The sequence below is a fragment of the Corythoichthys intestinalis genome, chromosome 1 (genome assembly GCF_030265065.1).
Source record: "Corythoichthys intestinalis isolate RoL2023-P3 chromosome 1, ASM3026506v1, whole genome shotgun sequence".
NCBI classification, from domain to species: Eukaryota; Metazoa; Chordata; class Actinopteri; order Syngnathiformes; family Syngnathidae; genus Corythoichthys; species Corythoichthys intestinalis.
The window spans coordinates 46,552,065-46,576,730 of record NC_080395.1 but is presented as its reverse complement, the minus strand read 5'-3'; the positions used below and the strand labels follow the sequence as shown (position 1 = coordinate 46,576,730).

Genomic DNA, 24,666 nt, shown 5'->3' with positions numbered 1-24,666 from the left:
GGTTCCAAAAAGCTCAATCTTGGTCTCATCTGACAAAAGCACAAGGTCCCAGGCTTCAACTGGCAATGCAGGATTTGAGTCCCTGGCGGCGTATTGTGTTACTAATAGTAGCCTTTGTTACTGTGGTCCCAGCTCTCTGTAGGTCATTCACTAGGTCCCCTCGTGTGGTTCTGGAATTTTTGCTCACTGTTCTTGTTATTTTGATGTGACGGGGTGAGGAGGGAGTTGAAAGTCCGTGTTGCCCAACGACAGCCCCAAAACATCACTGCTTTAGAGGAGATCTGCATGGAGGAAAGGGCCAAACTACCAGCAACAGTGTTTGAAAAGCTTGTGAAGAGTTACAGAAAACGTTTGGCCTGTTATTGCCAACAAAGGGTACATAACAAAGTATTGTGATGAACTATAGGTATTGACCAAATACTAATTTTCCACCATGATTTGCAAATAATGTCTGTAAAAATCAATGTGATTTTCTTTTTCCCACATTGTCTCTCATGGTTGAGGTTTACCCATGTTGACAATTACAGGCCTAATATTTTCAAGTGGGAGAACTTGCACAATTAGTGGTTGACTAAATACTTATTTGCCCCACTGTAACAATGTATGACTACTCGCGTCGTTTTATCATGTCGACTTTTGTGAAACGGACCAGTTAGAACGCAGTGTTGTATTTCAAGTATGTCTGGTTTATTTCCAAAAAAACAATTAGTGTCGACACAAACACACAGAATAACAAAGAAAGTTTCCGATATCTTTGAATAGCTTCATATTCTTTTAACGTAACGATGAACAAGTGAACAAGCATGACGTATTTGTTTCTTTAAACCATTAAAAAGAAAAAAAAAAAAATGACAAAGAGGCCACTCAGGTATTTGCACTTGTAACTCTTAAAAACAGATATTAGTCACGTCAGAAAGGTTAGAAAACTTTACAAAATGAAAAGGTGACACACATATTTACACGAACAATGAAAACATTCATAAAAAAAAATAATTTACAAGCCACGAGACGACGTCCTTAGGCCGTTTGGACATTTAACAATAACATTTAAATAGAATAAGAAGGTTAGGTCACTTTTGAACTGGTTGTGCAAATTGTTTTTTTTCCCTCTTCTTAAAATGAATATGTAACCAAGATTTGTTGTAGTGTGAATGGGAGATCTGAAAAAAAGGGAGTGCATATGGGTTCTAAGTGCAACAGATTGCATATTGTGCATCAAACATGAAGCAGCAGTAAAAACATCTCCTTGTAGGAAAATAGAACTTCTTCTCCATTACAAAACGGCGTCGAATTGCTCGCAAACGGTCGCGCCCGCCGTAAAAGTGTCCGAAAGGGGAGTTGACTAGCTATCTGCGACCTGGCTTGACCATTTGAAGGTTTATGCGTCAGAGATGCAGTTCTGGATCTTGTCCATCCACAGCTGAGCGCTAGCTGCGTCCGCTGCGCAGAAATTGTACACGCGCTTGCTTGTCTTCAGCTAAAAAAAAAAAAAAATGAAATTGAATATTTTGTTAACTAGTTGGCTAATCAATTTTGACCGGAAGATGTGACTCACGTCAAAAAAGGCCTTTTCGCTGATGTGCTTGGGTGCTCCGGTGGTCGGAGTGGCAATGAGCACCGACTCCACTTCGGCCAGCTCGATGTGACCCCGACAGTTGGTGTCCTCGCCACTGTCGTAGTACCTCATCTACGAGGACGCGGAAGAGCTGCGTCACAAACAGAGACAGGAGGCTGACGGACGGCGTGATCTTACCTGGTGCTTGGTGACGTCTAACACGAACCAGCGAGGCTTCCAACCTTTCAGCAGCGCTCCTCGTTTGTATAGGACCCCCTCAAACGACCTGCCCAGGTCACAGAGTATGTGTTGTGGTTGTTAGTAATTAAGTAATTAGCACTCCCCTGCCAGTTAAAATGGATTAGACGTCTGTTACCGTTAAAAAAAAAAAAAAAAAAAAGTATATATACACACACACATAATATATATATATATATATATATATATATATATATATATATATTAGGGCTGTCAAAATTATCACGTTAACGGTCGGTAATGAATTTTTAAAAATAAATCACGTTAAAATATTTGATGCAATTAAAGCACATGTCCCGCTCAAACAGATTAAAATGACAGCACAGTGTCATGTCCACTTGTTACTTGTGTTTTTTGGTGTTTTGTCGCCCTCTGCCGGTGCTTGAGTGCGACTGATTTTATGGGTTTCAGCACCATGTGCAGGCCCGGAGTGACTAATCGGGAGCTTCTGGACGATTCCCGAAGGGCCGGCCGGCCAGATGGGCCGGTCCGGGTTTTATTTAAAAAAAAAAAAAAAAAAAAAAATTTTTTTTTACAGTTATAATTTTTTGTTTGGTATTTATTAATGACAGTGTCACTGAGTATAACTTACATTCTGTTACCGCTGTCCCTGTGGGCCATCTTAAATTTAAAAAAAAAAAAAAAATTATATATATATATATATATATATATATATAAAAACAGTTTGTTTTTTTTCCCAGACTCAACCTCACGTGTGCAGACGAAAAATACAGCATGCAGCTCCGCCCCCTAATTGTAGTCTGTATTGAGCCAAATTAGCTGCTATCTCGGTGCTCGGATGGATAAAAAGAGCAAGGGTGGCGTTGAAAAATAAGAATTAAAAAGAGAAAAGCACTCGTGAAAGAATCGGCAAAATGCGTGAAAATAGCTAATTTTTTTCATGCAACGACCTTGCTGCCTCAAACTACAGAGGATTACAATGAAAGTGGTAAGGCCAGATGGCGAATAAAATGCAACTTGCACCTTGTGATACGACAATATGTAATTGTGGAATCTTTGGCTTCTTGTAGCACCTCACAAGGGATATGTAGCAGCAAGCATTAGCCATAATGAACACACCACAGGTGCAGAGCTGGAAGGTAGGATTGCCATGTCGTTCAATGAGTGAAAATTAGAATTAATATAATCAATTACGTGGCGTTTTTAAAGTGGAAATAGAAAATGGATAACAGTATCATTAGAAGTTGTTACAATGTGCATTACATATTCTTTATTTTTCATATTGTTATGTTGCTATGTTTGTTTTATCTGTAAGCACTCATTTTGTTAATATTTGATGTTGCAGAAAAGGTCTTATTTATTAATTTATTTTTGGGCTGTCAAAATTATTGCGTTATCGCGCAGTAATGAATTTGCTTAATTAATCACGTTAAAATATTTGACACAATTAACGCACATGCCCTGCTCAGACAGATTTAAATGACAGTACAATGACATGCCCACTTGTTAATTGTGTTTTATGGAGTTTTGCCACCCTCTGCTGGCGCTTGGGTGCGACTGATTTTATAGGCTTCAGCACCCATGAGCATTGTGTAAGTAATTATTGACATCAACAATGGCGGGCTACTAGTTTATTTTTTGAGTGAAAATTTTACTAATTTTATTAAAACGAAAACATTAAGGGGGGTTTTAATATAAAATTTCTATAACTTGTACTAACATTTATCTTTTAAGAACTGCAAGTCTTTCTATCCATGGATCGCTTTAACAGAATGTTCATAATGTTAATGCCATCTTGTTGATTTATTGTTAAACTAAACAAATACAGTCCTTATGTACCGTATGTTGAATGTATGTATCCATCTTGTGTCTTATCTCTCCATTCAAACAATAATTTACAGAAAAATATGGCATATTTTATAGATGGTTTGAATTGCGATTAATTACAATTAATTTTTAAGCTGTGATTAACTCGATTAAAAATTTTAATGGTTTGACAACCCTATTAAAAAAATATAATAATTACATATATAATAAACTATATATATTATTTTTCCCCAGTCTGTCATTGTTTGCATGCTAACCTCATTAAAATATGAAAACTTATAAATGTTTGGGTGGTTTTATTTAAAGCAGACACTATATTTTCATCTGTGTGATTTTGACAAAGATCAGATCACATTTGATGGTGAATTTAATGAGAAATGTGAGAAATTCCAAAAGGTTTAGATACTTTTTCATACCACTGTACATTGCTGTAGCAACGTGCCATATAATGACAAGTTGAATTTTAGCAGACAACTAGTCAAATAGCATATGGCAGCTTGTACTCCACGCAGTCTTCAGATGGCGATATGGACACCAGCCAGTTTGGACACTTAATGACTGCGGCTAAGGATGTTGCTGGCAGGCTCTCGTACCTCAACTTTGGGCCTCGATACGGCAGGCACGCTTGCGGGTGGGAGACGAGGCGCTTTTGTGAGCAAAATAATTTCTCTATGTGATGGAATTTCGTCGGTCATTAACCCTCACATGGACATAGGTAACTACAGCGGACAGTGATTCAAATGTTGACACTTTGAGCCACAACCTCTTTCCCTCAGTCAAAGACTTGAAGACGAGTTGTGGCTGGATCTTCCAACCTGACAATGATCCAAAGCACACAGCCAACCTGACTGAGGAGTGGCTGCGTAAAAAGCATATAAATGTTCTGGAGTGACCTAGACAGTCTCCAGACCTCAATCCAATAGAAAATCTTTTAATGGAGCTGAAACTTTGTTTCTCTCAATGACAGACCCGCAACCTGACAGATCTAGAGATTTGTGTGTAGGAACTAGAACTACAGAAAGCGTCTGACCTCCATAATAGCAAACAAATGCTTCTGCACTAAATATGAGCAGATTTTCTTAGGGGTACAAATACCTATGAACTAGGGTTGTTCCGATCATGTTTTTTTGCTCCTGATCCGATCCCGATCGTTTTAGTTTGACTATCTGCCGATCCCGATATTTCCCGATCCGATTGCTTTTTTTTTTTTTGCTCCCGATTGAATTCCAATCATTCCCTATAATTTTTTTTTTTTTTTTTTTTTTTTTTGCTCCCGATTCAATTCCAATCATTCCCGATAATTTTTCCCGATCATATACATTTTGGCAATGCATTAAGAAAAAAATGAATTAAACTCGGACGAATATATACATTCAACATACAGTACATAAGTACTGTATTTGTTTATTATGACAATAAATCCTCAAAATGGCATTTACATTATTAACATTCTTTCTGTGAGAGGGATCCACGTATAGAAAGACTTGTAATTCTTAAAGGATAAATGTGACTTTGTATATTGTGACTAAATATTACCATCTAGTGTATTTGTTGAGCTTTCAGTAAATGATACTGTAGCCATTTAACTTCTGCCCAAATGCATGATGGGAAGTGCAACCATGACTGTGTGTAGTGGTACCAATTGATATATCTTCTCTGCGTTGGGAAATAACATAGGGTGTTAAGAAAAAGAACAATTATTACTATTCTCCCCCACATTGCTTCCCACGATATTTCTATTCGTAGGGAGAGGAATTATAAGGCTTTAGCCAATAAAAAAAGGCTCCAGAGGCTGCCAAAATTCGCTCTTCTCATTTTATGTTGCCTTTTAATGCTATATATAGGTAAAATGGCGCTATTACAAATTGCACGCGACAATATGTGAGTGGGTCGTACAGCGCATGTGTTAATTGTGTTAAATATTTTAACGTGATAAATTTTTTAAAAAATTAACGGGATAAATGTGATAAGCCTACCTTAAGCCTAAACTAAAGACTCTAGATGAGTGTAACATATTATGTCTGTAACGTTAAATACAATTAGAAAACGATTTAATTAAAAAAAAAAAAAAATCTTAAAAAAAGGCATGTCCGATATTTTTTTGCCGATTCCAATACTTTGAAAATGACGTAATAGGACCCGATCGATCTGCATCTCTACTATGAACCCCAGGAAATACCAAATAAATTATTAAAAAATCATAAAATGTGATGTCCCGATTTTTTTTTTTAGATTATGTCTCTATAAGCGGAAATGCATCTATGATTGAAATTTTAGACCTCTATTTTATTTATTTATTTTTTTGCAAAATCACAAGGGGTGCACATACTTCTACTACTTTATAACTAAATACAATGTTAATAAAAACTAAAATACACTGGTGAGGGCTCCAAGTAACACTCTTAAGTATACCCCCCCCATAGGATGTATCTCATTGCATGCTACTGAATGCTCATGTTTTAAAGCCATTGACGGTGCTAGACGTAAGCCTGTCGCAATATGCAATAATTCCATTTATCGCACGGTACATAAAAATGAAGGCGGTAATTTTCCCGCTGCGATTTATCGCCTCGCGTGCACGTGCGAGTGCGTGCGGCAGACGTGCTGTTAAAAGTTTGGCTTCCTTGTTACCAACTACGCAAAATGAATCTTTGATCTGGTTCAGTCTGGCAAAAAAATAGCGCCGGAGCCAATCCGTTCCCATTATATCCTGTTGTTCAACGTATACCGGCCGTGTCAGTGCACCGGATTGACTGCGGATGGTATTGGAGATGTCCCGATCGGGTCCGATCACATCATTTTCAAAGTATCGGAATCGGCAAAAAAATATCGAACATGCCTTTTTTAAAAAAAAAAATTTTTTTTTTTTTTTAAATCAAATAGTTTTCTAATTGTATTTAACATTACAGACGTAATATGTTACACTCATCCAGAGTCTTTAGTTTAGGCTTAAGGTAGGGTTATCAAATTTATCCCGATAACGGTGGTAATTAATTTTTTAAAAAATGTATCACGACAAAATATTTTACGCAATTAATGCATGCGCTGCACGACCCTCTCACGCATTGTCGCGCTCAATCTGTAATGGCACCGTTTTATCTATATAGAGAGCTAAAAGGCAACGTAAAATGAGTAAAGTGAATTTTGACAGCCTTTGGAGCTTTTATGAAGTTGGCTAAAGCCTTACGATCCCTCTCCCTACGATTAGAAATATCGTGGGAAGCAATGTGGGGAAGCAAGGCAGTAATTGATCTTTTTCTAAACACCATATGTTATTTCCCAACGCAGAGAAGATATATCAATTGGTAGCACTACGCACAGTCATGGTTGCACTTCCCATCATGCATTTGGGCAGAAGTTAAATGGCTACAGTATCATTTACTGAAAGCTCAACAAATACACTAGATGGTAATATTTAGTCACAATATACAAAGTCACATTTATCCTTTAAGAATTACAAGTCTTTCTATCCGTGGATCCCTCTCACAGAAAGAATGTTAATAATGTAAATGCCATCTTGAGGATTTATTGTCATAATAAACAAATACAGTACTTATGTACTGTATGTTGAATGTATATATTCGTCCGAGTTTTATTCATTTTTTTCTTAATGCATTGCCAAAATGTATATGATCGGGCAAAATTATTGGGAATGATTGGAATTGAATGAGGGAGCAAAAAAAAAGCAATCGGATCGGAAAATATCGGAATCGGCAGATACTCAAGATAAAACGATCAGGATCGGATCAGGAGCAAAAAACATGATAGGAACAACCCTAGTTTTGGCCATTTCCTATTTTTGCCAAGGACACATCCATCAAAATGGGCGGATTCAGGCCTGTAGTCAACAGCCCAGTGTCTTATTCACGGTTTAGACACCAGCGAACATGGACGAAGAACGTTTCATCATCGAGGTGGAAAGTCACAAAGTGATTTACGATGCAGCAGATCATTACTATAAGGACAGCATTGAAAAGGAAGCTGCAAGATGTCCTATTATGTGTGTTTTTCTGGCAATGATATCAAACACGCGACGTGCTGACAAGTTTGTTTTTATTAAAACACGGCGCTAACAGCACTTCCTCCACAGGCACATCACTGTAGCATGCACTTCAGAGTGCCTCGGAAAACATCCAATTAGAATATTAAACATGGAACGCCATAGCAGAAGCTATGAAGATGGACGGGGAGTTTTTTTTATGCAAGTCATGTAATTTAAAACAATAATTAAATAGCGTCGTAAACTCATGGTAAAAGGAAAAAAAAAAAAAAAAAAAAAACGAAAAAATGTTCAATCAAATCAAGTCCACCACTCTCTCTGCTTCTCTGATGAGTACAGACTCCGTGTGTTTGTTGTTGTTTTGAATGACGGGCCGCAGCCGTGCGCAGCCGGTATGTTTAGCCTGTTTTTGATGTACTGCGGGGCATGCAGTCAACACAGAGCCATGCCGGACCCGGAATGAAGATATACCCGATGTACACTCACCGGCCACTTTATTAGGTACACCTGTCCAACTGCTCGTTAATAATTAATTTCTAATCAGCCAATCACATGGCGGCAACTCAGTGACACAGGTATCAAACCGATTCCAGAAAGGGCCAAGTGGGTACTGGATTTTGTTCCAACCGATACCGCGCAGAGTTTAACCAATGAACTTCCTGCTGAAACAAGCAGCACCTGACAAAGTTTAACTGATTACACATGTAAAAGATCTAATTGGTGAAAAGGTGTCCTCTTCATTGATTGGAAAGCAAACCTGCACCCACTTGGCCCTTTCTGGAATCGGTTTGACACCTGTGGTTTAAGACAATCTCCTGCAGTTCAAACCGCGCATCAGTATGGGGAAGAAAAGTTATTTTAAGTGACTTTGAACATGGCATGGTTGTTGGTGCCAGAAGGGCTGGTCTGAGTATTTCAGAAACTGCTGATCTCCTGGGATTTTCACGCACAACCATCTCTAGGATTTACAGAGAATGGTCCGAAAAAGAAAAAATATCCAGTGAGCGGCAGTTCTGTGGGCAGAAATGCCTTGTTGATGCATGACGTCAGAGGAGAATGGCCAGACTGGTTCGAGCTGATAGAAAGGCAACAGTGACTCAAATAACCACCCGTTGGACAGAAGAGCATCTCTAAACGCACAGTACGTCAAACTTTGAGGCAGATGGGCTATGGTAGCAGAAGACCACGCCGGGTGCCACTCCTTTCAGCTAAAAACAGGAAACTGAGGGTACAATTTGCACAAGCGCATCAAAATTGGACAACAGAAGATTGGAAAAACGTTGCCTGGTCTGATGAGTCTCGATTTCTGCTGCGACATTCGGATGGTAGGGTCAGAATTTGGCGTCAACAACATGAAAGCATGGATCCATCCTGCCTTGTATCAACGGTTCAGGCTGGTGGTGGTGGTGTAATGGTGTGGGGAATATTTTCTTGGCACTCTTTGGGCCCCGTGGTACCAATTGAGCATCGTTGGAACGCCACAGCCTACCCGAGTATTGTTGCTGACCATGTCCATCCCTTTATGACCACAATGTACCCAACTTCTGATGGCTACTTTCAGCAGGATAATGTGCCATGTCATAAAGCTGGAATCATCTCAGACTGGTTTCTTGAACATGACAATGAGTTCACTGTACTCAAATGGCCTCCACAGTCACCAGATCTCAATCCAATAGAGCATCTTTGGGATGTGGTGGAACGGGAGATTCGCATCATGGATGTGCAGCCAACAAATCTGCACCAACTGTGTGATGCCATCATGTCAATATGGAACAAACTCTTTTAGGAATGCTTCCAGCACCTTGTTGAATCTATGCCACGAAGAATTGAGGCAGTTATGAAGGCAAAAGGGGGTCCAACCCGTTACTAGGATGGTGTACCTAATAAAGTGGCCGGTGAGTGTATATGTGCCCTGTGTCTCTCTCACTGCCGCGTCACATGAACAAAACAACATCACCGTTGCGTGCGCTTCAGGGTGCTTCGGAAAACATCCAATCGGAACGCCATACCAGAAGCTATGAGGGGGAAAAGTTTTCATTTGCCTAAATGCTTGCTATTAAGTGCAATTTAATTTTTTTCTTGAAAAATACATTTTATTTATTCTGTGTTTCTGTGCGGTATTAATAGTGTTGTCTTTCACTTAAAAGAGGCATGGTCTTGTTTTTAGTTGTGATTTCTTAAAAGTATTTTTAAATTTAAGAGTAAACATTTATCACGTTTAAATGAGTGTACTTGATTTATTTATATATACAGTATTCTCACTGTCATTGTAAATTGGTTTTAAAAAAAATGCGCACACTAAAATTTGTTCCTGCGACAGGCCTAGCTAGACGTCCAGTACATTTTGGACTCAGTCAAAATGGATTGGACTTACAGCGCCGTCAATGGCAGCCATTGAGCTGAACAAGTGCTCCGTAATCCATGCACGAAAGGAATAAACCTTGTAGTAGCAACCTAACGCAAGTAATGAGCTTTTAAACCTGTAATATAACTTTTTTCAGATGAGTAAAGCCTTACATTACTCATTACTGGAAATTATAATATTATTAGTTCGTCCCGGACTGTTTCCCAAGATTGATGTAGAGCACTCTGTACATTGCGTTCCCGCCGTGTCGAGGGGGGCCAGCTGCGGGTTCATTGAAGACTTTCACATGTGTTCTTTAGAGATTTACATGCGAGCTTGAGCGTTCTAACAAACAGTCACATATGTGCACACGCAGTAAATAAATAAGAATCAGGCATCAACACTTATGATTGGGGAGAAAAACACCATGAGGGATTGTGCTTCAACATCTTTTTATCCATCCAACATTCTTCAGCGCTGACTTTAGAGCCATGCCGGGTAAATCAACTCCGAAGGGGGGAAAGAGGTTGATGGCCCACCTGTTCTCCTCGCTCTTGGGGGTAAACTGGTTGTAAAGCGTGGCGGCGCGGCGATTGATTCCGTTGGACGTAGCCGTGCTGCGGTCGCCCGCCAAGCCGCTCTCTGGCAGGTGCAGCATGGAGCGCCGCTGGAGAGCTTGAAGGCTGGATGTGGGAATCAGGCCGGAAATGGACAAGGACTGTTTGCAGAGCTGCCAAAAAGGACAAAGACACAAAAATGAACAAGGGTGAACTAGGGAAGAAGTTGCTTTTTACATGGCTCACTTAAACAGATTGTAAATATTAACTCATTTATTGCCATGAATGGTGTTAAGACCTTAAACCTGTGCATGTCTTTAAATGCTGTGTGGTATGTCTGTAGTATAAATTAGTGGGTTCATAGTATTGCACTGATACCGATACGACATTAAAATGACGTACACTTTCAGGAAATACTAAGAATTAACGATCCGATGCTGCACAATACGCACACTTAGGGATCTAGTTTCCGACTGCCAGTTGCCCTGCCCCCACCGCTGTAGAAAAAAATTAAGCACTTGCTGCCTTTCCCAATCATGTAGTGTCTAATCATCCCTTCTGCTTTCACTTGTAGACATCCAATCCATTTGAAGTATGAACGTTTCATTGTCTGCCACCCTCCTACTTCAAATGGATTGGACGTCTACCGCCTTCAATGGCAGCCAAGGGGTCAAGCAGTGTCTGTGGAGAGTATGAATTCGGTATTAAAAGAAAAAAAAAATTTTTTTAATAAATTTTCTAAAAACGTGGCATTGTACAGTGGCTGATTCCACACAGCCAGGTATCAGAATCTGTATCATGGGCCAGAAAAAAAATGGTACCGTTGCAACCAGTGTTTTTGTCAATGACAATTTTTTTCATGATGATGATATGATAACTAGCTAAAAACCTGTCTTGTGGGAAGAAAACATAAGACAAATGCCAGTTTTTGTCACATATTCACATTCATCATAACATTGTGTGGTTATGTCACTCATGTGAGGTGCCCCCCCCAACTAATCAGTGTCCTCTCCAGTCTCCAGTCTTGCTTGATTTGAAACACACAGTAAGATTTGTTTTCTTATCTTAGCTAGAGAGAATATGCAATGCTGCTTTAGCCTTTAAAGGTCTGTGCTGAGTAATCATCATACACTAAATGTAACTTGTAGCATTAGCATAGCATTCATATTCGTGTTTGCATTAGTCTAATGCTAATGGCCAGCGTCCTCTTAAACTCTCGGACAATTTTTTTTTTTTAAATATTGTGGCGCGCACGTGGGTATAATCAGGGGTGAAAGTGGCTATAATTTCTCGCCGGAACTCCCCGATGTGACGGTCGCCACGGAGCCAGAAATTTTATTTATTTATTAATTTTTTTCTTTCTTTTTTTTTTGGGGGGGGGGGGGGGGTGTCAAACCTCTTAAACTAATGAAATGCAAAGAAAACTGTTTTAGCACAGTTATTTCTATAACATATACAGAAACTGATTTTTTTCAAAATTGTATTTTTTTAATGATTTGCAAAATAAAAGTTGACAAAAACAGCAATAACCCCAACCTCCATCTCCTAATTTTTATTTTCCATCCTTTCCTCACATACTAAATGCCATATCTCAATTTTAACTAAAGAACATAGGATGTATATTAAAATTGAAGTTAATGTAAACATTTACTTTTTCTTTTTTTTTTCTTTTTTAAATAACAAAGATATAAGTAACATACATTCAGAAAAATACGTACAAATGACGTATATTATGCAGAGTGAAATGGAATATATTTTGAAGATTGTGCAAACATTGGCTTTTTTAAATCATAAGGAAATGAATAAGTAGCCTAACATAAATTAACAAATATAAGTGGAAAGTGCACATTAATAGCTAAGATGTTCTGGACCTCTCCATCAGAGCAAATAAAACTAGATATGATAAATAAGCCTCCTCAACTCTTTCGTTGTTCTTAAAGATTTGATCCATTTTATGTTGGATTGCCCTTTTTTGTCGCATCAATTCAACAACCTTGCATTTGAACCAATCAGAGCTAACTATCTCTGCTGATCACGTGTATGTCAGCCAATTGAATGGATAAATGAGTCCAGGCGTTTTGCTTTGCTGCGTGCATTCGCCCATTGACGTGACTCATTATCGTCAGACTCAGATAACTGCAGCAGCTGGGGAAACGTCCATGCCGTCCGTGGAATAGAATAAATAATAAATATTGGTAGAAATGGATTACATTACACAAGCACTTTATTATGCTTGTTGTTAATTAACACTTGTGTATGTAAATCTGATGTTGGTAGATCGTTTTGTTCTTGGAGATGAAATGCATGTATGGCAGCTTAGCATAGCGTTTTGACAGTTGCCGTCATACTTTCGGGAATCAAAGCACCGTGTACCGGAACGGCATTCCGGCCCTGAATCTTATACCGGTACAGCATTCCGGCCCTGAATCTTAGAACGGAACTGTGTTCTGGCCCTGAATCCTATACCGGAACTGCGTTCCTGACCGTTCTGGCCCACTTTCACCCCTGGGTATAATTAATAGAAAATAATGTACCGTTTTCCAGCTTAGTGTGTATTATCACCAAGTTGACGTTGTCCTTGTAGAAGCTAAAATATGTGCTCATCTGTCATTGTTCATTCAAAATTGTTGGAAACCTTTATTTATTCATTCAAACTTTTGGATTTTACAGACGAAAACATTTGAGTAAACGTTGACTAATTTTCGTGAACAAAAACTAAAAAACACATTTTGTCTAAAATATGACTAAGACTTAAATATATATGGCGGAAAACATTCAGGTGACTTGAAGTTCCGCTCTGAGACCCCCAATCTGACCAAATTTCAAAATTGTCCAATATGCATGTGTGATACATCATTGGAAAACTTAAAATCTCAATTTTCTGGGGGAAGAAAAATTTTAAACAGGAGGGTATTAAAAAAAAAAAAAAAAAATTTAACAGCGAAACCCTATCTGGGGGTGAGAGCACGCGAGAGCAGAATTAAAGACGCCACGACTTTAACGAGATATTACCGTGTATTTACCTTGTTTCGATCCAAAAACTCCATGTAGCATGTATCACAGAGTGTCAAGAAACAGCTGTGAATGGCCACAGCCGGATTTTGGGGGGATTTTATGGATGAAACATGGTAATATAACAAGGGACGCGATGCAGAAATTACCCTTTTAAATAGTTTTTTCCCCAATTTTCTCTTTGGATCAATTATTTATCATCTAACATATTGGAGAGAATACGACAGTAACAAAAAAATACTATTAAGTGATAGTTATGAGGTAGGTATCCGTGACTTTTTTTACAGACACCATTGTTTCATTGTGACGTAATTTGTTTAAAAGTTTAAAATATGCAAATGAATAATTATTTAAAGTCTTTTTTTTTTTTTTTTTTTAACGAAATATTAGACATCAATTAATTATTCTAAGCTAAAAATGACAGACATTTTGAATAATAAATATAATTAATTACCTTTGTTTTATGGCTGGGTTGAAACAAAAGCGGTCACGCGACGTCTGTAAACGGGGGTTTCCAGGGTAAAACGGACAAATTAAAAATAGTTCGGGCGCTTCATGTGCCATGAATTGGGTATGGCAGCATATAGACATATTGTTCCGTCAAACACAACAGTTGTTTTGGCTTAGAATACAAGTTTCTCTTAAAGAGGAGTGCAAGAGCAGAAACTGCTTTTTTCAGTCTTGTCTGATTTTTTTGCCATATACATAAATATTATGGTCCAAAAGTACAAAAAGGCGCTGCCAAAAACAACACTGGCTGCAACACTATTTGATAGTACTGATGCAAAATCGGTGTATATGCAAATGATAGTCACGTTAGCTAGCACCTAGCATTACCACTTCACAAATAAGAGTTTAAAAAGCACGTCAGCATGTTCGCTCAGTCTTATCATATGGCTGATCAGTCGGTCATTGCATTGTATTTTACTTGACGACAGCATGTAAAATGTTTTCATGTGTTGTATTTTCCCTAAAATGAATTGATGATGGATTGACTTACACTTCCTTCGTGCTTGAAGTCTTCCTGGATACAAATGAGGACTCTGTCCAAAGTGGTTTGCCACCTATCGGGGGTCTGGTTCACTTCATTCTCCAGCTTCTCAATGTCCTGCAGGACGTGACAAGCGACGATAAGAACAAAAGAAGGTCCGATGAGATTCTCGCTGCCGTTTGGAGGTCTTACGGCGAGCAGCTTGGTGATGGCGTCGGGCTGAGCGCGGCTAACGCTGCTGTAGCATGGCCACACGATCCTCCGCTTGCTGCTGGAAACGGTCTGCGGCTCCTCAGAAGCGTCCGACCTCGCCGCCGTCAGTCGCCAGTCGTAACACGGCCCCGTCGACAGCGTCTCGTCCGTGAAAAAATCCCACTTTTTGAGGTTGGGGATGGCAATCGATGGTTTCAGTATGGTCTACAAAATCAGAAGTGTCCACTACTTGAAAGGCACTTTTGTGATGAATAATATGATTTTAACAAACTGAGGTTAAGATATTTCTATTGTGGGTATTGGCAAGACTTTGAATCAAATATTCCACTTCAAAAAAAGCAGTGCTGTGACCCATACTTCGCTCTCTGATGCGTCATACAGATAGTTGAAGAAGATTGGACTTCGCCGATGCATCCTGTTGATGCACTCCCAGATGCAGATTCCTTTCCTGGCCTGCTTGTCACCCTTATCTTCAAATAACAAGCCTTTCAAGACAATAAGAGAAGACGCTTTTAAGAAAGAAGAATGATTGCTTCCACAGATTGCATTTCTCGTGTTCAAAAGACAGAATTTTAGATCTATCCGATAGTGCAAAATGTCCATTTAAAATAAATATTAATCAAAAAGCACTTATTAAAAACAATCCCTGCTGGTTTGGACAGCTCTTACCATGTTCCAGGCGTTCATAGTCAGAGTCCAACAGAAAGTTCTTGAAGCGATTGGAGATATGATGATAGGCCAGGAACTTGAGATAGTACTGGTTGAACTCAAACTCTACGGGATGCTGCATCAGAATCTGACAGGACGCAAAAACAGACCAAGTTAAATGAAATTTTTGTGGAATAACATTACTCATGTTGTAAATCTAACTCATAGACGAACCAGAATTGCTCTGAAAATGACCCGTAACTGTCAAATTACCACTTAAAACACTGAAATTAATCAACAACTGCTCGTTTGTAGACGGTTGTATAGACTGCTGTGACTTTAAAGCTACGCGGATATTCTCACAGAATTTCTGTTCATTTGGTTGAGATGAAGACAGGATTTCGGTATCCTGTGGCGCTAGAGTTGTTTTCGTCAACAATAGGGATATCGAAAATATTTTGTCGACGAACTATTTTTTTCATGACGATGACGAGCTAAAACGTGGCTTGGGAGACTAGAACATAACGAGACAAATGCCAGTTTTCGTCTGACGATAGGAAAATACGACATTGTTTCTGTCATTTGTTCACAATGTGTGACATTTTCATATTGTACGTGGAGAACGTCAGCTTGCATCGTACCAGTGTTTGGGTCGTGTCACTCATGTGACGTGCTGAAACTAGAGGTGCACGATAATTATCGGTCCGATAATAGGAATTATGATGTCATCCCAATAAATCCAATAACAATATATGATATCGGGCCTATTAATAATATTTTGGGTGTCGGATTTGGATGTGCATTTGTTTCCACTCCTGTTTTGCCAGTATGCAAGGGCTTGTTACGGTTCTAGAGGCCTTATTTTTCCTTCACTGAGTTATAAACCTTACTAGGCAATGAGCAAATGTTTGTATTTTACAGAGTTATGTTTAGAAGTTATTGAGAGGCCTTTGGGTTATTGATAGGCTTGCTGTTCTGTAATTGCCTGGTTAAGAAAGTTGTTTCATAGACCAAGACGACAAAAGTCTCCTCTCCTGTTGCACCAAATGTTTTATCTGCTGACAAAGCACAATACCTGTTGGGTTTCTGTTTGTTTTAGATCAGTGCTCATTGTTCAGGGGAGGCATCGTCAATGATATTGACTGATTGATATACGTTAAAAAATTATATATATATTATCGGTTATCGTATCGGTACCGGCCTTGAGGAGCAGAAAGTTATCGATTTCTGTATCGGTTTCATTAAATGGATATCGTGCACCCCTAGCTGAAACTCTCCCTCACTCTCCTCACAGGAGTTTAGGATGTGTCTAAAACTAGGCTGCGCTCCATCTTGCTTGTTTGGAAACACGGTAAGATTTATTTTCTTATCTTGTCCAGAGAGAACATGCAATGCTGCTTTAAGGCCGAGTTCTACTTCCGCGTCAGACCTGCGCCGTCAAGGAAGACCCGAGTTACGACCCTGCGCCGTAGCCTGACGCGCTTCTCTCGAATTTTCTAACCTTCTCGTAGACGCGTATGATGTGGCGAAAACGGACTGTGATTGGTCCGCTCAGACTGTTGTGTCTGGTTCAGCGCGAAATCACCGCCATTGTAGAATAGAATCAAACATTATTTTTCTACACGCAAAAATGAACCAAGCCGACGGGAGTATCATCGAAGAGCAAGTCTAGTCAAGACATTATTATGATTGCCAAATGGCAAGGTCGGCGATTGAAAAAAAAAATGGAAGAACCACCGAGACGTGTGTGTTCGGAATCGAGTGGCCACACGAAGCGGTGACCCAGTCGGCCCAAAACTGCCAACTTTTTATCACTTTATGTCGTATTTTTGGTTGGTGCACTTCATCATTTATTGTGTACATATGTTTGCTGTGAGTCTGTGACTTATTGACGTGTCACACTTCAAGTATATGAAGAATAAAGCACAGATTTGGTGTCAAAAAAGTTGTTTTGATCTTTAATTTTCAATAACAGACAGTTCACACATGATACATCATCACTGATTGAGAGTGCCTCGGTGCTTTTTATGAAACCGTTAAAATCAAGGCTCTCAACGCAGTTTGGGAAGTTCCATAGACGCCAGAAATCTGCTATGGCTTCCCACTGGGTGGTTGTAGGACACGGCAAACAAAAGTCCAAGGGCTTTGCAGACCTTGGACGGAGTGCTTGACGCCAGTTTGAAGCTAGCCGCCACAGCTAGGTCTCTCCACCAGAGTCTAGAACTCTCTGTGCGGCATCAAAAGTCGGCCAGATGCCTCGAAACAGTCTTCTGCGTCGCCTGCCCCTCAACATTTGTATGTTCAACATTTATTCAATGTTGATGAGCAGAAGATTCACATTCAAGAGTTCCATCTTGCATTATTTATTTTTTCTCCGTTAAACTAGACTAGCGGAAGTCAACAAGCATGCCCCAAAACCGTACAAACATAACGCCACACCCCTCTAGTGGCTTGACGGTGAATTACAGAGCAACGCGTTCCCTCACCGCAGAACTATCGAATGTTGAATGACGCCGTAGTCGCTGCGTCGTCACCGCAACGCGGGAGTATAACTCAGGCTTTAGCCTTTGAAGGTCTGTGCTGAGGGATCTTTACAAGCTAAATGTAACTCAGCGTTAGCATAGCATTTGCTTTAGAATGGCAAGTGTCCTCTTAAAACACTGGTCAGTCTAAAGCAAAGCCACTTGGCTTTTCTGGTCAGTAAAACTAGAGGAGAGCCAATTGGCGAAATGGCATTTAGCTAATGGTCCACTTCAGCTGTTTTTCTTTCTTTCTTTTTTTTTTTTTTTTGTAAATGAACAATTACTGAGAAATACTGATTGTTTGCAACTTCTGGCTAGACTCTTAGAATAGCAAAACATTTAAATATACAATTTATGGCTTCCAGGTGGGTTTAACTGAAAATGATGTACCGTAATTTTCGGACTATAAGCCACTATTTTTTCCCCTCATTTTGAATCCTGCGGCTTATAGTCCGAGTTGCTTATTGTTAATTTATTTGGGTTAATAGGTAACACTTTCTTTGACAGCGGCATCATAAGACTGCAATAAGACTGTCATTCTTATGACATGACACTATCATGGGCATTAATGACATTATGAATTATGTCACTAAGTCCATTTATGTCCAGTTTGGATGTAGACGTCCATTCAAAAGTGAGATAATTTACTGGATGACACAAAATGACATCTGTCATAAGCATTCATTAATACTTATGGCAGTGTCATATAAGGGAGTTCCAAAAAATCGATTCTTGTATGCATCGCGATTCGACACGTGACGATTCGATTAAGATTCATAAAGGTTCAAAAACGATGATTTTCCCTATTAAACATTGTGACAGCCGCTCGTAGCAGAACGAAATTCAAGACACGTCTCCTGCCCGGACACCTTTAACGGACGCATGCACAACATTATGATGGATGCTGCCGGTTACTGAGCGAGAGATTTACTTCTTTTAAAAGACTGGAAAATAAATTTGTGTATGAGACAGGCAGGGACGGTGGTCGCGCTTCTGTGCGCAAGTTATTTTTTAGAGCGAGAGGGGAAGAGAGATAGTTCGTTGCTCCTTGTCTTTCAGATGTCCAGCAGTACAAGTACGGTAGTTTCAAGTCATGTCAATTGAAAAATGTCCTGAGTGTTTTGCTAAGACCCATGTGCGTCTATAAGAGGTGAGTACACGAACCCTCTTGTACGGTTTAGCCTTTATTGTTGTTGTTTTTGAGATGTTAACAGTTAGCGTCGAGTGCTAAGCTAATTAGCTAATTCGCTAATTTGTATTTCATATGCAGAACGTGTAAAACCATGATTATGTACAGTGGTAACACGACAAAGATACGAAATAGGACAGAAATCTGTGAAAATAAAGTATATTGGTTAAAAGAAGTCTTATTTCTGAAGACACTTTGTTTCCAGAAAATGTGTAATTCATTCCACCTGTAAATGTTATTGTATTGTTGAGAGAAATAAGTACTGCCTTTAAAACGGTTAATGTGTTTGCACTTTCTTGTAAAAATAAATAAATGAATAAAAAAGCAGCTTAAGGGCAGCTTTTTGTTGTTATGGTCATGTTTCCATCATTCCAATTGAATCATCAGGATAGTTTAAATAAATAATGGACATAAATTTGTTTGGCTACTATATTAATTAGTAATGTATGATGCATCGATAACCGTGATAATCGTGATGACCGTGATCATCGTTCAATAATTGAGTCATAGCACCATGAATCGTAATTCAATCGAATGTCATGTCATAATTATGATGGTCTCATGACGGTCTTATGGCGCAACTGTCAAATAAAGTGTTACCAAATACCATAAGTAGCAATTAATGAAACAACTGGAACAGTAACTGAAGCAATAATTAGGACAGAAAAATGAATTTTGATAGTTATTTACATCTGTAGCGCTGCAATGCATGTTAGGAGGCATGTTAGACGACAACAGCGTTGACAGCAGAGGTTGACTGTCTCCCCCAGGGGAGCAGTGATATCCAAATGAAGCTTCTTGAAGCAATAAAGCTTTGCAGCCAATTGCCTCAAAGCAGTCATGGTGGTTCATTTGATGTTATGACAATGTTATTATGCCGCTGTCAAATATAATCTGATTCTTTTGGTGTAAATATCCCGTAATACAGTGAGGACAGCTGCGGCCTATAGTTCAGTGCAGCTTATCTATGAACAAATGCCGTTTTCTTGTCAAATTTGGTGGGTGGCGGCTTATGTCAGCTAAGCCTTATAGTCCGAAAATTACGGTACTGCTTTCCCTGCTTAGTGTCTATTACCGTCACCAAGTTGGCGTTGTCTTTGTAGACGCTACAATTTGTGCTTGTCTCTTTGTTCATTCGAAATTGTTGGAACCCTTTATTTTGGACTTAAATTTTTGAATGTTACAGACGAAAACATTTTGAGTAATTGTGATTAAAACTACTGTATTTTTCGGACTATAAGTCGCGTTTTTTTTTTCATATTTTGGCTGGGGGTGCGACTTATACTCAGGAGCGACTTATGTGTGGAATTATTAACACATTATGATATAATTTCACATGTTATTTTGGTGTTTTTTGCAGTGACACTGATGGTTTTGTAAAGTTGTTAGCATGTTCTTATGCTATAGTTATCTGAATAACTCTTTATAGCTATGGCCACGTTTGCGTTCTGCCTTTGGCAGTGTATGTTCAATTGTATTATTGACTTTTTTTATCTTGAAATGGATGCATTTAGTTTGTGGCGCTTTCACGCCCACGTGAGGGCGCACTCGCACTTGTTTACGTGAAGAAGAGTGCTCACACGCCAGAAGAAGACGGACAGCTACGTAGCTCTGAGTGAGTGAGTGGGCGAGTTAGCGAGAGAGAATAGACGGCTGCGAACCTACTTTCATTGTTTATGCTTTTAAATCATCTCTATAGAGGCAACGCCTGCGTGTATCATCTTTTCTGTTGTTGTTGTTGTTGTGTGTTTTCCACCCGCGATCGGACTCTTAGAGCCAGTTGTGTGGTTGTTTGAACGATGTGCTAATGATAGCGAACGCATGCTAACCTGTTACTTATTACTAATAGTACCTAATTATCATTTATTTACGTTGATGCGAACCTGTTTTCTATCGAGGACCAAATTGATTCAGCAAATTATACGGACGTCCAGCATTGTCTTTTGGGAGTTCGCTGTATAGCCAGGACCGAGCCGTAACGTAGGACAGTATATTCACATTTCGTTGTTCATGCACTGTACACTGTACATTTATTTAGCATGTTGTTCTCTATTGTATTTTTATATTAAATTGCCTTTCAAGATGACATGTCTGTTCTATGTGTTGGATTTTATCAAGTGAATTTCCCCCAAAAATTCGACTTATACTCCGGTGCGACTTGTATATGTTTTTTTTCTCTTCGTTGGGCATTTTATGGCTGTATCGACTTATACTCAGGAGCGACTTGTAGTCCGAAAAATACGGTAGATGAAATTTGTATGAGATTTCGTCGACTAAAATTAGACAAAGACGAACACATTTTGAAATGAGTAAAATATGACTACCGTAATAATTGTTTTCGTCAAAAAGACTGATACAAAAATTAATTAGGGCTGCGGAAAACACTGTGTGGCGCTCATGGGCTCTCTTGGTTTTTCCTAATATTAAATTAGGGGAAAGGTTTTTCACGATTAACTCACTGGCTGCCATTGACGGCGATAGATGTCCAATACATTGGATAAGTAAGGGCTGGCAGCGATTGTTCAATCAGTTAAAGCACTTTGTTTGACTCTTCTGAAAAGTATTTCTATCAAAGTACTCGGAAGTACAGTTTGTACCAATTGTTGGAAAGCAGTAGACGTCCAATGACGAATGACTTTGCTATCACCCATAATTACCACGGGTTGAGGCCTTACATATCTTGCAAACGAGCAACCGCCAATTTCCAAAAGCAACGTGAGAACATTTTATAAACTATTTTGCGCAACTCGAACAGGAAATAACCGTTGTTGGTCTTCTGAAGGCAAACTATGTCATCACCGAACGATCCAAAGCTAGCCAGCCGGCGTCCGGCGCCATTCTTCCCAGCCGGCAGCGTCAATGGCCATCGCTTATTTGAGGCCACCTGGGTCCACTGGTGAAAACAACAGCTGTTTTGGACATGAGGCACTTCTATTTTCAGCTCTTATCTGAAATCCCGTTGTTTAGAGCGCTCCAGAGACCCCCGTGGGCCCTCCCGCCAACATCTGCCAAAACGACCCTTTCAGAAGACAAATGCTGAAAGTATGTGTTGATGTCAGTGGGTGTGCGTATTAATACACGATATTGTCTAAAGTAAGCATTTGAGTGTGAGGCTCATATGTTTGCACTTGATTCTTAAAGCCAGGCCTCCAAAAGCCCCACACGCACACACGATCCTTCCTCTCAATCCCCCGAACGCTACTTTTTCACGTGTTGCTTCAAATACGAAAAGATGCTGAAACACGCGAGCGTAGACGGTTCTATGCCGATTAGCGGGTTCACGCGACATCTGGGGCGCAGCCTCACCAGTGTAATGCGCAGCTGACGTTACACATTCATCCTTGGGACTTGGAAGTGCAAAACTAAAGCAAACAGAGATTCTTGCACTTGTTCCCATCTTCACCCTCGCGGAAGGGATGAGCTCATGCAGAAGATATGACGGATGTGTGGTCATATAGAAAGTGGGCGAGTAAGTTTCTGGGCCAGTGGGGGGTAAGGTATTAAAAGCTCACCTGGTGCACACAGTCCAGGAACTGCAGGAAGATAGGTGTAAAGCCGCTGCCCTGACTGCTGGGACTCAGGTTGCTGCGCTGGCTAAACTTGTGGCCGAAGGAGAGCCATTCTTTTTCCAGCAGCACCTGAAATCCTTCCAGGGTTCGGTAGAAAGGGTCGCTCAGCAGTTGCACTAAAGACACCACCTGTACAGATGAAACGAAACGGTTATTTGTTACAAAGTTACTTCACAAAATGAATGCTATGTTTTTTTGGATTATAAATCATCCTGAAGTACTGTAATAGTACTGTTATAAGCCCAGCCAAACTATGATGAAAAAAAAAGCGATTTGTATTTGTATTTTATCATATAGAACATTTTTTAAATTTGAAATAGCTGTCTCCGCTGTCGTTATGCAACACTGGTTTTACGAACCCTGGATGTTTTTCTAGCAATTGGTCTTTCTTCAATACAGGTTGCAACAGGGAAACATTTACCTTCTTTCTTTATATTCTGTATGGTTGGAGGTTGTTAGCTGTAACATGTCCACTATGTCATACTTACATATCAATGGATTTATAGATCTTCAAGATTTTTTTTATTTAATTGTTAAACAATCCATAGTACACGTTAGAACGGAATAATGTTTTCAAGTCAAGGCCCACCACATGCTTATTAAAGCCGGTAATGTCCACCATGTCATAGTCCACCTTGTCAGCAAGCTTATATATTTTGCTGTAGGCATGTACATTCTCTGCTCGTTGTTCATTTACATTAAAAAAAAAAAAAAAAAAAATTCTAACATTAAAACATGTACTTTTAGTTTTATGACTGAACTGATATTTTCTCCACCAATCACGGCGTTAGCTACTAGTGAGCTCCTTTAAAATTCACCCTATAAAAACAGTATAAGGGGCAAAACACACGGTTTAATGCATTTTCTATGGAACGAGCGTGATGTCACGAAAATCTTGTCGCGCTTGATCCATAGAGAATGTATTGAATGCGAGCGAAGTCGCCTCCCATGTGTTTTCTTCCTGCCTTCATCGGGGGCAGTCGTGTTTCCTCCCTGCTTCTGTTTGCTGCTATCTTCGTCAGTCTAGTCTGTCTGCTTTTTTTGTATTTCCTCTGTGGATCAACTGTGCTGGTCTTTCATACGAAAATGGATCTTATTAGTTGGTCTCAGCGCAATTGACAAGGTTTTTTTCAACAAGCATACACACACTCACAAACAACCTCACTCCCTGCAGTCCGCCACCGCCTTTTTCTTACTATCACTGACCCCCTCCGCCCCCCTACCTCCAGCCATGACAGGTAGTTCTCCTTTTTTTTCGTACAAAAAAATCCCTACATGTAACCTGTGCGTCGTGTTGTATCCCTGCTATGTTGTATGATATGTGTGTCTACTTGTAACTTGCTCTGTAATTTCTGAAGAAGAGAGAGAAGTTGGCGGCAGGGAACGTCTGCAGCGGCTCGATGCTCACTCATCGAACAGAATTTTGTTGTCATCTGTTGTCATCTTGTGAGAGCTGGTGTCAATGACAAAATCTCTGAATCTGAATTGCCCCTAATGATTCCTTTTATTGACACAGGTTTAAGTCTATATAGGTAATTTGTACTTAAGAAAATATACATCTGTATTTTAATGACTGAATTCTGCATTTACAGTGCCTTGCAAAAGTATTCGGCCCCCTTGAACCTTGCAACCTTTCGCCACATTTCAGGCTTCAAACATAAAGATATAAAATTTTAATTTTTTGTCAAGAATCAACAACAAGTGGGACACAATCGTGAAGTGGAACAAAATTTATTGGATAATTTAAACTTTTTTTAACAAATAAAAAACTGAAAAGTGGGGCGTGCAATATTATTCGGCCCCCTTGCTTTAATACTTTGTAGCGCCACCTTTTGCTCCAATTACAGCTGCAAGTCGCTTGGGGTATGTTTCTATCAGTTTTGCACATCGAGAGACTGACATTCTTGCCCATTCTTCCTTGCAAAACAGCTAGAGCTCAGTGAGGTTGGATGGAGAGTGTTTGTGAACAGCAGTCTTCAGCTCTTTCCACCGATTCTCGATTGGATTCAGGTCTGGACTT

General features: G+C 39.6%; 1 protein-coding gene across 2 annotated transcripts in view; it reads right to left on the bottom strand.

Annotated features, from left to right (window-relative positions):
• Positions 1 to 1,094: 1,094 nt before the first annotated feature.
• Positions 1,095 to 24,666, bottom strand: part of sbf2 (SET binding factor 2) — a 143,013-nt gene continuing 119,441 nt past the window's right edge. For both annotated transcript variants that reach the window (XM_057859758.1, XM_057859839.1), the window contains 9 exons: positions 22,590 to 22,775; positions 15,388 to 15,514; positions 15,076 to 15,203; positions 14,698 to 14,922; positions 14,515 to 14,622; positions 10,485 to 10,675; positions 1,754 to 1,841; positions 1,556 to 1,687; positions 1,095 to 1,477 (listed from right to left, as the gene is read on the bottom strand). In XM_057859758.1, the coding sequence (XP_057715741.1) occupies positions 1,379 to 1,477; positions 1,556 to 1,687; positions 1,754 to 1,841; positions 10,485 to 10,675; positions 14,515 to 14,622; positions 14,698 to 14,922; positions 15,076 to 15,203; positions 15,388 to 15,514; positions 22,590 to 22,775 (1,284 nt within the window). In that variant the 3' untranslated portion in view covers positions 1,095 to 1,378. The remainder of the gene's footprint in view (positions 1,478 to 1,555; positions 1,688 to 1,753; positions 1,842 to 10,484; positions 10,676 to 14,514; positions 14,623 to 14,697; positions 14,923 to 15,075; positions 15,204 to 15,387; positions 15,515 to 22,589; positions 22,776 to 24,666) is intronic.